Source organism: Hylobates moloch, unplaced genomic scaffold (genome assembly GCF_009828535.3).
Source record: "Hylobates moloch isolate HMO894 unplaced genomic scaffold, HMol_V3 SCAFFOLD_1, whole genome shotgun sequence".
In the NCBI taxonomy this organism is placed as follows: Eukaryota; Metazoa; Chordata; class Mammalia; order Primates; family Hylobatidae; genus Hylobates; species Hylobates moloch.
This window is the reverse complement of record NW_026652276.1, coordinates 227,923,609-227,938,275: the sequence shown is the minus strand read 5'-3', so window position 1 is coordinate 227,938,275 and position 14,667 is coordinate 227,923,609. Positions and strand designations below refer to the sequence as shown.

General features: G+C 36.8%; 1 protein-coding gene across 1 annotated transcript in view; it reads right to left on the bottom strand.

Annotated features, from left to right (window-relative positions):
• CNTNAP2 (contactin associated protein 2) overlaps window positions 1-14,667 on the bottom strand; it is a 1,422,658-nt gene that overhangs the window by 1,296,462 nt on the left and 111,529 nt on the right. Inside the window, exons 4-5 of the mRNA XM_058444445.1 lie at window positions 8,097-8,281; window positions 441-584 (exon numbers count right to left, since the gene is read on the bottom strand). Coding sequence (XP_058300428.1) covers window positions 441-584; window positions 8,097-8,281 — 329 coding nt within the window. The remainder of the gene's footprint in view (window positions 1-440; window positions 585-8,096; window positions 8,282-14,667) is intronic.

Sequence of the window (14,667 nt, the reverse complement as noted above, 5' to 3'; positions counted from 1 at the left end):
GAGTAAATATAATAAAGTCCCTGATTTAAAAACTTTAAAAATATTAAATTAAACCATAAGCAAGTGACTTAGAGCACATGTGATGAGAGATTTGAAAACATGATGCTGCCAGTTTAAGGGCTGCTAACTGCTGGGATGAGGCATGTGCTGAAATGTATCTGTTCTCCTGCCATGAGTCATCCAGAAATATTGAGTCTAACGTTCTGTGCGCCATGGGAATAAAACTTACCACGTACTTCAAGCTAGTCCCATTATCTATTCTCAAAGAATAGCAAGTATCTACACTATTTCTGATAACCCTAATGTTTGTTTTACATCATTGTTCCCAAACACAGATATGATGAAAATTATCATGATTTTGTTGTTGTTCAATACTCCAAAAAACAAAAAAAGTTCCTTGATTTTTTATAGACCAATATTTTGAGGGTGAAAATTCTTACCACATTTGAGGGCTCTAATTTCTTCCTTCTGGCAAGATCAGTAATGTTAATGCCGTTATAGTTGATGCTTTCCATGCAGCCTTTGAAATTCTTTCTACTGCTGGAACTGGGCTTGCCAGAGAAAGGGATGCCTCCAAAGGTTATCTTTGAGAAAAAGAAATTAAATGTAAACATCTACATTGTATTATGATAAACTAGACAAAACTGAATACAGGCAAGGTCAATTATCTATACCTCAATCAAAATATACAAATATTACAGCACTCTGCCTCCAAAATCTATGGCTTATTAAATTATGTTGTTAAAGTGTCTAATGGAGTCATTCATTCTGATAATTAGATTATAACTTGAACAAAAAAAGCAATGATCCTTTGCAATTTTACTGCCCCAAAGGCATTTTATAAATTTTCTTGAGAATATGTTAAAAGATTTTTATTCAGCAAACTTCTTTTATCAAATAATATTAGAAATACATTTTATGTTTATCATTCAAAGACATACTATCAATAAATGCCTCCAGTAAGCATGAGATAATCAGCACTAATTTAATAAGCTGATAAAACTGCAGCCCATAGCAAAGGATATCGTATTTACCCTATGCAGACTTGTAGTCTAATGACCATTAGTGTGAAAAATTCATTATATTTATTTTGGATGTAGAAAATAGTTCAAAAAATATCATTACAGTATTGATTAGGGACCACTTAGGATTTGGGAACTCAAAGTTGAGCAGTGTAGGCTTAAAGATATTATAGGTCTTTTAAATCTTAAGAAATAAGACAATGCTACTTACTGTGTTCCTCTGGCTGCTATCGCTTATAGAAAGACAATCTCTATTTCTTATATATTTTTGATCAATATATACTATAGCATTAAATATATATGATACAAAATTGCATTTAGTATTTGCATGGTCAAGGATGATATTTACTATGAATAGTGAATTAGTAGTAAATGAAGCCAACCACTAATTATAATTATAATATCAAGATATACAATACTTGTAACATATATCTTTTAAATTATCATACAATATTACCATTATCTGTTTTTTTTACTATAAGCTTCATTAAAATGTCAGAAAATATTCTGTGGTCCAACCACTTTATTTTCAATGAGAATATATAACCATAATCAGTGACAGCCTAATATCCTCTCATTAGTTACGTTACGAATTGGGGTTAGAACTCACTAAATTGTTAGGAATCTGTTCACTTAAGCCTGTGGTGCTTTTCCAGAGCACGTTTGATGGGGTGAAATGAAAGCAACAGTGAAGACATTTTAAAAATCACGACTTCATATTTGAGGCATAAGTCAAATATTCTGTGTTCTGGAAGGTCCATGAACAAATTATGTTCTATTATTTAGTGTTATGGCATCTTAAATGCTTAAGTAGTTTTAGGGGACAAATTATGGTTTATGAGGTAATGGTAAAAAAAAAAGGCCTTATTTAAAATAAAATCAATTATTATTAATAATGGTTAGCTGAATATGTATTATTTGCCACAGAGTTCATATATAAGAAGGTAAAAGGAAAATTGAGAAAAAATATATCCCAAAGAATCAGAAAACTACAAAGAAGAAATAGACAGTAATCTAAAGTAGAATTATTGGGAAAATGTTTTCAAGTTGCACTGAAATGAATGTATTAGGTACTACAAGAGTACCTAGTACCAAAGGCAATCATTTTTGATACTAAAATGGAGTACTATGTCTCCTGTTTACAATCTTTTTGATCAATTTTTCCCCAACTGACAGTAATAATACCGTCAATGTTTAATATTATTAAACACATATTCCTCTGTGTGCATATTTCTTTAATTTGGACCTTTCACTTTCTGCAGGGGATTCAAATTATCCTTGCAGTTTCCCTGTTTTCAGCAACTCCAGGCACAAGTCCACCTCATCAAGGTGCTCTGGAAAAGCAATGCAGGCTCAAGTTAACAGATCCTGACAATTTAGTGAGTTCTGATCCCAATTCCTAAGGTAACTAATGATAGGATATTAGGTTGTCATTTATTCTTTCTAGTTATAAATTCTCATTGGTGGGCCAGGCACGGTGGCTCCCACCTGTAATCCCAGCACTTTGGGAGGCCAAGGCGGGTGGATCACCTGAGATCAGGAGTTCAAGACCAGACTGATCAACATGGAGAAACCCCATCTCTACTAAAAATACAAAATTAGCTGGGCATGGTGGCGCATGCCTGTAATCCCAGCTACTGGGGAGGCTGAGAAAGGAGAATAACTTGAACCCGGGAGGCGGAGATTGCGGTGAGCTGAGATCTTGCCATTGCACTACAGCCTGAGCATACAGAGAAAGACTCCATCTCAAAAATTAATAATAATGAAATAAAATAAAATTCTCATTGGTAAAATAAACTGGTTGGACCACAGAATATTTTCTGACATTTTAACGAAGCTGATAGTAATAAATATTGTTGCAGTTGTCTGATTAATATTCAATTATTCCTGTGGCTCATATGATACATTTATTAATGACCTTGCCATCCAATAACCTTGCCTCTAAAGAAATAACTGGATTAACGATTTTGTTAGCTTTCAAGTGCTCACAAAGTGTGGGAGGGACTATTGGATACCTCTACCTATCCTTTCTTGCTACCCTCATTAGGGAAAAAATAATGCTTTTCAGCTGGGCACATTGCTCCCCAGTCAATATAATACATTATCAACTTCTTTGAAGCCAGTTTTGGTCTCGTGATATTTAAGTGGAAGGGCTGTATGTGATTCTAAGAACTGTCATTAAGAGGGGGAGGGCACAGTCTTGTTTACTGTCTTCCTTCTTGCTAACTGGAGTGCAAAGTGAACTGTTAGCAGCTGTCTTGGAGTGATTTGCAACAGGGATAGAGGAAGAGCAAGAATGAAAAGGACTGTGATCTTGAAGATCGTGGAGCGGCCATTTGCCTCCAGTCTTCTTTTACATAAAGCAGAATAAACGTGCATCTATTAAATGTAGCCTATGTAATCTTAACTCACATACTTTTTTTCTATTACTTCCTGTTGCCTCCTCACATAACCCTATGTGAAGAATGCGATTACATGCATTTCATCAAAGGGGAATATGAATTGTCCACTGTCACACAACCATTAAAGGGCAGAAACTGGTTCAAACTCGGGCTTCTCATCCTGTGATTGATTTTCTTCCTAGCCAGTCTGTGGTTCTGCAATGGTCAAGAGAGTCACTCCTCTACTTCCCTAGCAGAGCTGTATTGCAAAAGATAACAGCATAATATCCACAGTGGGTGTGCTCTGAAGAACAGAGAGAATCTAGGCCAAACACCATTTTGCTGCTCTGCCCTTTGGTTTTTATTGACTACGCTGAGGAAAAATGAAGTGAAGTGCACGTATATATCACCACAACAGTCTCAAGCCACTCTGTAGCCAGCAGCCTGATGACAGGTGGTGATTGGCCCACTTTGCAGTGTAGGCAGCTACAAGAGGAGGGAATGAGACAGACTCTTAGGACTAGGTCACAAAAAATGTCCACATAGGCTGGGCGTGGTGACTTATGCCTGTAATTCCAGCATTTTGGAGGCTGAGGCGGGCAGATCACGAGGCCGAGAGATCGAGACCATCATGGCCAACATGGTGAAACCCCATCTATACTAAAAATACAAAAATTAGAGCTGGGTGGGGTGGCTCACACCTGTGATCCCAGCACTTTGGGAGGCTGAGGCGGGCGGATCATGAGGTCAAGAGATCGAGACCATCTTGGCTAACACAGTGAAACCCCGTCTCTACTAAAAATACAAAAAAATAGCCAGGCGTGGTGGTGGATGCCTGTAATCCCAGCTACTCGGGAGGCTGAGCCAGGAGAATCACTTGAACCCGGGAGGCAGAGGTTGCAGTAAGCAAGATTGCGCCATGGCACTGCAGCCTAGTGATAGAGCGAGACTTCATCTCAAAAAAAAAAAAAAAAAAGTCTACATAGAGTTACATCAAAGGAGTGAACTTGTATTCCATCACTTCTTTCATGATGTTCATCTCCAGAAATTGTGGTAAGTATATTTAATTTATGCTAGCAGTGCTGTGCTGAATCCCACTCATACTGGTTCACGAGAACCGACTGTTAAGCAGAGCTATTATTAAAACTTCCACTACGTAAGCTATAAATTAAATAAATTACATGAAACACGAAATTCATACCTATTCAGAATTTATCTCTACACTTTACTATCATATATGTTCTTGAGGTCATTTGTAATTATTGCAACTATATGATGGAAATACCGTCATATAGTGCTATTAGGCACCTCTTCACAACTCCCTGCTCAGTTCCATATATGGTGGCATGAAATCCACCATGTGGGAAATTCGCACAATGAAAATTAACAAATGCTATCTATCAGGGAATTCCTGACCATTCCTCCCTGGAGAGAGCTGGTTGTTAAGCATTTACCAGCACACCCCTACCTTTGGGCTTCAGTGCCTTTGTCCTTAGTGTACTCTGGAAGAATTGAGGCAGTATAATCTTGGAGAAGCAGGACATTGCATCTTCAGGTTTTGTGAAGATAACAAGACCGCTTTCTCTTCCTTTAGGCCAAAGCCTTTAAATAGTTCAGTAATGAATATTATATAATTTGTATTATTTTAGGTTTGAAGCTAATTTTCATGCAGTCTGTGAGGTTTGAGTATAGTTAGTGTGTGGATCTATCAAGGAGATAAGTGCAACAAAACTAGAGACTGACTCTAATATAGTCCCTGAGGTGTTTGTTTGTTTGTTTTTTGTTTTGTTTTTGAGATGGAGTTTCACTCTTTTTGCCCAAGCTGGAATGCAATGGCACGATTCCGGCTCACTGAAACCTCCGCCTCCTGGGTTCAAGCGATTCTCCTGCCTCAGCCTCCCAAGTAGCTGGGATTACAGATGCCTGCCACCACGCCTGGCTAATTTTTGTATTTTTGGTAAAGATGGGGGTTTCACCATGTTGGCCAGGCTGGTCTTGAACTCCTGACCACAGGTGATCCACCCACCTTGGCCTCCCAAAGTGCTGGGATTACAGGCATGAGCCACCGTGCCCGGCCCAGTCTCTGAGGCTTTTTCTAAACAAATAAGCAAAGGGAGTCCCTTTCCATTAAGAGAAAAGTGCAGCAACATAAAGGTAAGCACAGCCACTTTTATTACATTTCATACCAATAATCGCAGTCTCTAAGAGAACCGTAATCTGGCAGTAGCCAGAAATGGTAAGTCTACCCTGATTCTTTGTCAGTTAATTTAAATTTCTTCCTAGTGTTTCTATCTAATAAATAAGTCCCAGGTATTTTAGTCTATACCTGCAGTTCTCAAACATGGCATTGTATACAGATGGGCTTCAAAGTATCCATGAAACTGCTGATCCCATATAGCAAGTGCTGTGTGTGCATGAATATTCATAGACTTCATCATACACTCAACAGGGTTTATGACCCCAAATTTTTAATTTGGTTTTTTGAAAATTAGAATTATATTTCCTCATTCGTAATGTTCCAGAATTTTCACCTCTTCTATGGTACTTCAAAGTTTATTAATGGAGGATGAATAATTCATCTTTAAGGTCTCTTCTTGTACATTGAGAGATAAGTCACATGAGCCAAGACACATACTAATTTAGAGAAGAGAGAAATTTCTGGGATTTTCACATACATTTTCTTTTAACAATCAGTTTGCTTTTAAGAGATTTTTTTAGGAGGAGGGATAAAATATTTTCCAATAACCTTAAATTCATTTAATATTAATAAAGTCTCCATCAGTGTTTATATAGCATATTCTATTCTAAATTTTTTATTTAGGAATATATATCATATATTCATATTGCAAAAAAATAGAAACTATTTAAACATAAAGAAAATAGGAAACATAGCTATTTATCCTGTTTTTTCCATTTATTTTATGATGAGCATATTCCATATTCTTACAAAAAAGGTATAAACAAATATACATAACCCACACGTATATACATGAATGTATCTCCAATTTCAAAACTGGGTGCCAAGGAGCATGAAGGTGGTGCAGAAAACTAATAGGGGTGCCATAGTATGTTTGAAATTTTTAAAGAAAACACAACAATATTTGACACCTTTTGGACATTGTGTGAAACTCTAGCTTAAGGTAGTTTACTGTTCCAGTATTAGATAATGTGTCATTCCTTTTAATGATGTGCTGTCTTTGTGAATTTTGGATTTGGTCATTACTCTGATTAAGACAGGGTATCATGTAGAGTAAAAGTGGAATAGAAAATTAGAATGCCAGTGGCAAATCTGACCCCCATTTCTGCCAGGCATACAGTGGACTAGCACTCATCCCATTAGTAATAATTGCTGCTGTTTAAGAATGAAATAAAAATCTACTTTCACTTTTATTTTGTGTTTATTTCTCTAAACGGCTACCGAAGTCTTACGACATAAATTTTTAGGTTGTTTGGACCTAATGGCTCAGGACTCCTGTGGAAAAAGTTTGAAGACACTAAGGACTCTGTGAACTAAGAAAGTTTGGAAACTTCTGGCTAAGTAATAGCATTGCACCCCTTTTATCTTACCATTCTGCTGCTTTTGTATGTACAGTGTTATCCTTTTCTCCTAGGATGTATAATACTGTGACAAACATTTTTTTCGTTGTTGTTTTTTTTTTGTTTTTGTTTTTGTTTTTTTTTTGAGGCAGAGTTTCGCTCTGTTGCCCAGGCTGGAGTGCAGGGGCACGATCTTGGCTCACTGCCACCTCCACCTCCTGGGTTCAAGCAATTCTCCTGCCTCAGCCTCCTGAGTAGCTGGGATTACAGGCCTGTGTCACCACAACCAGCTAATTTTTGTATTTTTAGCAGAGACAGAGTTTCACCGTGTTGCTCAAGCTGGTCTCGAACTCCTGACCCTGTGATCCGCATGCGTCAGCCTCCCAAAGTGCTGAGATTACAGGCATGCGCCACCATGCCTGGCTGATAAACATCTTAAAGAGCTCACCTACATATATGATTAACAGTTTTAATGGATATTTATGGTTGAATTGCTCTCCAAATAATTTAAAAATATGATATACCTACTCTTAAGCTATGGGAATATATTTTTATTTATACAAACGTGATCACTGATTATTTTTAATCTCTAATTATTGAGAAGGTAATATATGTCTTCTTGTTCATGAACAAGCTTTCTAAAATAGTCTGTATTTTACTTTATTGCTTTTGTGATATTGACTCTGAGAAAACAGAGCTTGTCAAAAGACCCATCTACAGTCATGAGTTTCTAAATGACTTAATACAAACCAGAAACTAAGATTTCTTATTCAATACTTTATAATAAATATTAGACAACCCTCTGCATACAATGTACTGCACATTCTCAAGGAGAATTGATAACATGAGTAACTACCAATGAAAGGATTAAAAATTAAATTTATTCTGAATTTATTAAATGGCCTGGATAGCATGGTTCCTCGCTTCAAATTATTACTTTGGTCCTAAGATTTTTATAATATTTTGAGTACTCATGATTATAAATTTAGAAATAAAATGAAACAAATTAATTAGGTTTTTAAAATTGTCAGTGTCTTGTTTAGAGAAGAAAATAAAAATGGTGTCAGTAGTAAAATAATTAACAATAATACAATACAGTAGGAGATTGACACAATTGCTCGACATTTTATCACAATTTCTACGTCATCATGCGTACCTCGTAGTCCAAGTCCAGGTAGTCAAACTCTCCATTGGTGCGGAAGTGCTGCATGCTCCTGTCCAGAGTGAGGTTAATGCTCCGCCCCTGGCGCTCAATGACCACAGAGTGCCAGTGGTGGTCATCCAGCAAACTTCCTGTCATCACTGATGTGTGGCCATATATGGGGCCAAGCTGGTTGCTTCCTGGGTGCACAGGAGTGGAAAAGAAACAATGCAATGATGCTATGGCCAACTCTGTGAAGCAGAAGATCTTTCATTTACAGCACCTAGAGGCTGACATTCCATCAAAGCTCTATCCATTCGAGTTAACCTGGGATATCAGTAAGTAACGACACTTGAAAATACTTTATGTTCAAAGTACGTACAAGTTATTAAAGTTGGAAAAAAGTGCTTCTTTAAAAAGGGGGAAAATGAGTGTTTTATGAGAGTGCAATGAATTCTGCTAAATTTTAGTAGGTTTGTTATAAAGTCAGTGTCACGTGGGCTTTTACAGAAGCCTGCCGGGTTCTGATGCTGGCTCCACTGTTAGCCTGGGGTCCAGCCCAATTGGAGAATGCTTGGTCTCCATTTTCTCATATATACAACAGGGAAGTTAATAGTATGTGCTTCGTAAGGTTGCATGAGGATTAAATGAGTTAGTATAGGCAAAGAATTTAATACACTTTCTGGCATATAGTGAACGTAACTGTTACCTGTTAATCTTTTATGACTTTATAATTATTATTAAGACCACACAGCATGACCATTTTTAATTTTCATTGACTCCAAAGGCCATTGTTGTAAAGAGAACACTATGCAATTGTCAATGGCATAGAAAATTTACTTGTTATCTTTTAATTAAGATGATAACATTCAGAATTATATATGTAGCATTTAGTTTTGAAATAAGATCTCCATGGCAACAAAACTATAAACAAAAGTAAAAGATTGTTAGAATCTAACATATTTATTAAGGTCATCCCTGGATAAAGTTTACATGTTTTGTTTCATCTATGTTGTCTAATCAAGAATTGCTTTTTATGATCAGGCAAAATTAATCAGTATAAAATATAATAGGGTTTCAGAATAAATAGCATAATGGAAATAAGAGATAAACAATTGACTGTCACATTAAATTCTTCCTTCCTTCCTTCCTTCCTTCCTTCCTTCCTTCCTTCCTTCCTTCCTTCCTTCCTTTCCTTCCTTCCTTCCCTTCTTTCTTTCCTTTCCCTCTTTCCCCTCCCTCCCTCCCTTCCTTCCTTCCTTGTTGTCCTTCTTTCCCTCCCTCCCTCCTTCCTTCCTTTCTCCCTTTGTATGCTAATGCCCTCATACCTTACATTTTCTATTATCTTCCTAGAACATATTTTCTTCATTTATGGTGACGAAATCAAATGTTGATGTGTGATGGTAAATCAGTGTGTATGTGTAAAATGAGACAAGGAAAAGGAGAGGGACAAAAGAAGGAAGAGGAAGAGAAAGAAAGAAAATTCACAACTAAGTGAAAAGGTCACACTGAGTTTTATTACTTTAAATGTTTACACTAGAAGACTGCGCAGCAGGCAGATAGGTCTGATATTTAGGTAACTGCATTAAAGAATGGCAGTAGATATTTGAGTGGATATTTCTCTCTGGCTGTCATAAATTCCAGTCAGTCAGTAAAACTCCGTCAGTAAACTGCTTTCCAGTGTAAAGCTAATAAACCTTTTTTGGTAAGGTCACATAGTCAGTTATTTCTTTGAAAACAGTAATGTCACACTGCTATAAGCCACAGTTGATTTTAAAAGGTTACTCTACATGTTTCATTTGGGATAAAAAATGAAAAGTTTGAAAAAATAAACATCTTTAGATATAATTCAACTGCAGTGCGTGTGTGTGCACACGTGTGCATGTGTGCATATTTTATGGAAGTACACATAAAATGTTCTTATGTGTAAAAAATAAAAATGTCTTTTGTTTCTGGTTACTCTCCCCCTGCTCTTCCTTCTTTTCCTCTATTGGGTCTTGTTTTAAAAATAATTTCAGGCTATTTTCCCCCGGTAGCACAATGAATACACATTCGTTATTAGAAGTAGAGAATATTATGAAGAAACAAGTGAAACGTAATGCAAAAATATTTCCACCTCTAAAAATAATTTTGTCTGTTTCCTTCCATATGTTTTCCACAAACAGTCATGCAGCACATAATGACATTTCTTTCAACGATGGGCTTCATATATAATGGTGTTAACATCAAATTTAACACTGTATTTTCACTGTATCCATTCTATTTTTTGATATGCAAATACTCACCAGTTTTTTTTACACAGTTGACTAAAGTATTCAATACAGTAACGTGCTATACAGATTTGTACACTAGGAGCAATAAGCTCTATCATATTGCCTAGGTGTGTAGTAGGCTATACAATTTACGTTTGTCTTTGCATACTCTTGTGTTTACAAAGTGTTGAAACTCACACAGAATTTCTCAGAATGCATCCCCATTTTAAAGTGACACATGACTGCATATATTTAATTAGATTGATAGATTTTATATCCTACAGGTTCTATTTAATATTATATGATATTTCCCCATACAATTAAAAGTGAGCACAGACATTTTAAATGCTAGCAACATATTTCTATGTGTTTAATTTTTTTCCCAATTTTTGACGTTGGAATTAATGTTGCAAATGACATATTTGGACTTAAATCCTAGTGGTCATTTCTCTTTTTACCTTATGATTTTTGGACCAAAATACTGTATTGTAAGAGATTTCAAATGTCCGAAGGCATATTGTCTAGCTACTTTCCTGAAAATATGTTCTGACTTGCAGAACAATACAAAGGATCCACACTCCACAGCGAATGAAAAAAAAGGACTGAAATCATAACAAACAGTCTCTCAGGCCACAGCACAATCAAATTAGAACTCAAGATTAAGAAATTCTCTCAAAACGACACAACTACATGAAAACTGAACAACCTGCTCCTTAGTGACTCTTGGGTAAATAATGAAATTAAGAGAGAAATCAAGAATTTCTTTGAAACTAGTGAGAACAAAGATACAAAGTACCAGAATCTCTGGGATGCAGCTAAAGCGGTGTTAAGAGGGGAATTTGTGGCCCTAAATGCCCACATCAAACAGCTAGAAATACCTCAAGTTAGCAACCTAGCATCACAACTAAAAGAATTAGAGAACCAAGAGCAAACAAACCCCAAAGCTAGTAGAAGACAAGAAATAACCAAGATGAGAGCTAAACTGAAGTAGAATACAGAGACACCCACACAAAAAATCCTTCAAAAAATCAATAAATCCTGGAGCTGGTTGATATGATCTGGCTCTGTGTCCCCACCCAAATCTCATCTTGAACTATAATACAAATTATAATCCCCACGTGTTGGGGGAGGGACTTCATGGGGCTGCTTCCCCCCTGCTGTTCTCATCATAGTGAGCGAGTTCTCACGACATCTGATGTTTTTATAAAGGGCTTTCCCCGACTTCGCTCTGCACTTCTCTCTCCTGCTGCCATGTGAAGAAGGATGTGTTTGCTTCCCTTTCGGCCATGATTGTAAGTTTCCTGAGGCCTCTCCAGCCATGTGAAACTGTAAGTCAATTAAACATCCTTTTTTTTTTTTAATAAATCACTCAGTCTTGGGCAGTTCTTTATACCAGTGTGAGAATTTAGTACACTGGTTTTTTGAAATAATTAATAAAATAGTCCATTAGCTAGAATAATAAAAAAGAAAAGAGAGACGATTCAAATAAACACAACCAGAAATCATAAGGCGGGCATCACCACTAACCTCACAGAAATACTTTTGTATTTCCCTATAGAAATATGTTTGTATTCCTCTATAATGTTTATAGTATTCCCTGTACCATCAGAGAATACTATGAACACCTCTATGCACATAAACTAGAAAATCTAGAAGAAATGGAAAATTTCTGGACACACGCACCCTCCCAAGACTGAACCAGAAAGAAATTGATTCCCTAAGCCAGACCAATAATGACTTCTGAAATTGAGGCAGTAATAAATGGCCTACCAACCAGAAAAAGCCCAGACAGACTCACAGCTGCATTCTACCAGAGGTCCAAAGAAGAGCTGATGCCATTCCTATTTCAACTATTCCAAAAAATTGAAAAGGAAGGACTCCTTTCTAGCACATTCTATGAGGCCAGCATCATCTTGGTACCAAAACCTGGTGGATATACTACAACAACAACAACAACAACAACAACAACAACACCAAAAACTTCAGGCCAGTATTTTTGATGAACATCTATGTAAAAATTCTCAACAAAGTTCTGGCAAACTGAATCCAGCAGCACATCAAAAAGAGTATCCACCGTAATCAGGTAGGCTTCATCCCTGAGATGCAAGGTTGGTTCAACATACACAAATCAATAAATGTGATTAATCACACAAAGAGATCTAAAGACAAAAACCACATGATTATCTCAGTAGAAGCAGAAAAGTTCTTCAGTAAAATTCGACATCGCTTTATATTAAAAACTCTCAGTTAACTAGGTTTTGAAGGAACATACCTCAAAATAGGAAGAGCCATCTTATGACAAACCCACAGCCAATATCATACTGAATGGGGAAAATCTGGAAGCATTCCCCTTGAAAATTGTCACAAGACAAGGATGCCCTCTCTCACCATGACTATTCAACACAGTATTGGCTATCCTGGCCAGGGCAATCAGGCAAGAGAAAGAAATAAAGAGTATTCAAACAGGAAGAAAGGAAGTCAAATGATCTTCGCAGATGTCATGATCCTGTAACTAGAAAACCTCATCATCTCAGCCCAAAAGATTCTTAAGCCCATAAGCAACTTCAGCAAAGTCTCAGGATACAAAATCAATGTGGAAAAATCACAAGCATTCCTATAAACCAACAACGAGCAATCAGAGAGTCAAATTATGAATTAACTCTCATTCACAATTGCCAAAAATAATATAAAATACCTAGGACACAGCTGACAAGGGAAGTGAAGGACCTTATCAAGGAGAACTACAAACCCTCTGCTCAAAGAAATCAGAGATGACACAAATAAATGGAAAAACATTCCACGCTCATGGATAGGAAGAATAGGAATAATCAACATCATGAAAATGGGCATATTGCCCAAAGCAATATATAGATTCTATACTATTCCCATTAAACTACCATTGATGATTCTTCAGAGAATTTTAAAAAACGATTTTAAAATTCATGTGGAACCAAAAAAGAGTCCGATGGCCAACACAATCCTAAGAAAAAAGAACAAAGTTGGAGGCATCACACTACCCAACTTCAAACTGTGCTGCAAGGCTACAGAAACCAAAACAGCATGGTACTGGTATGAACAGACACATAGACCAATGGGACAGAGTATAGAACTCAGAAATAAGATCATACACCTACAACCACCTGATCTTCAACAAACCTGACAAAAACAAGCAATGGGAAAAGGATTCCTCATTGAATAAATGGTGCTGGGAGAACTGGCTAGTCATATGCAGAAAATTGAAACTGGACCCCTTCCTTACTTACACTGTACACAAAAATCAATTCAAAATGAATTAAAGACTTTAATTTAAAACCCAAAACTATAAAAACCTTAGAAGACAATCTAGGCAATACCATTCAGGACACGGGCACAGGAAAACATTTCATGATGGAGATGCCAAAAGCAATTGCAACAAAAGCAAAAATTGACAGATGGGATATAATTAAACTGAAGTGCTTCTGCACAGTAAAAGAAACTGTCATCAGAGTGAACAGACAACCTACAGAATGAGAAACAAATTTTGCAATCTATCCATCTGACAAAAGTCTAATATCCAGCTTCTGCAAGGAACTTAAATTTACAAGACAAAAACAACCCCACTAAAATGTGGGCAAAGGACATGAACAGACAATTCTCAAAAGAAGATACACATGTGGCCAACAAACATAAAAAAAAGCTCTACGTCACTGATCATTACAGAAATGCAAATCAACACTGCAATGAGATACCATCTCACACCAGTCAAAATGACTATTATTAAAAAGTCAAAAAACAACAGATGCTTGTGATGCTGCAGAGAAAAAGGAAAGCTTTTATGCTGTTGGTGGGAGGGGAAATTAGTTCAACCATTGTGGAAGACAGTGTGAAGATTCCTCAAAGACCTAGAGGCAGAAATACCACCTGACCCAGCAATCCCATTACTGGATATAAACCCAAAGGAATATAAGTTATTCTATTATAAAGATACACGCATACATATGTTCATTGCAGCACTATTCACAATAGCAAAGACATGAAATCAACCTAAATGCCCATCAGTGATAGACTGGGTAAAGAAAATGTGGTACATATACACCATGGAATACTATGCAGCCATAAAAAGGAATGAGATCCTGTCTCTGCGGGGACATGGATGGAGCTGGAGGCTATTGTCCTCAGCAAACTAATGCAGGAACAGAAAGCCAAATACCACATGTTCTCACTTATAAGTGAGAAATGAATGATGAGAACACATGGACACATGGAGAGGAACAACACACATAGGGTCTGTCAGAGGGCTAGGTGGCGAGGAGGGAAACCACCAAGAATGATAGCTAATGGATGCTGGCCTTAAT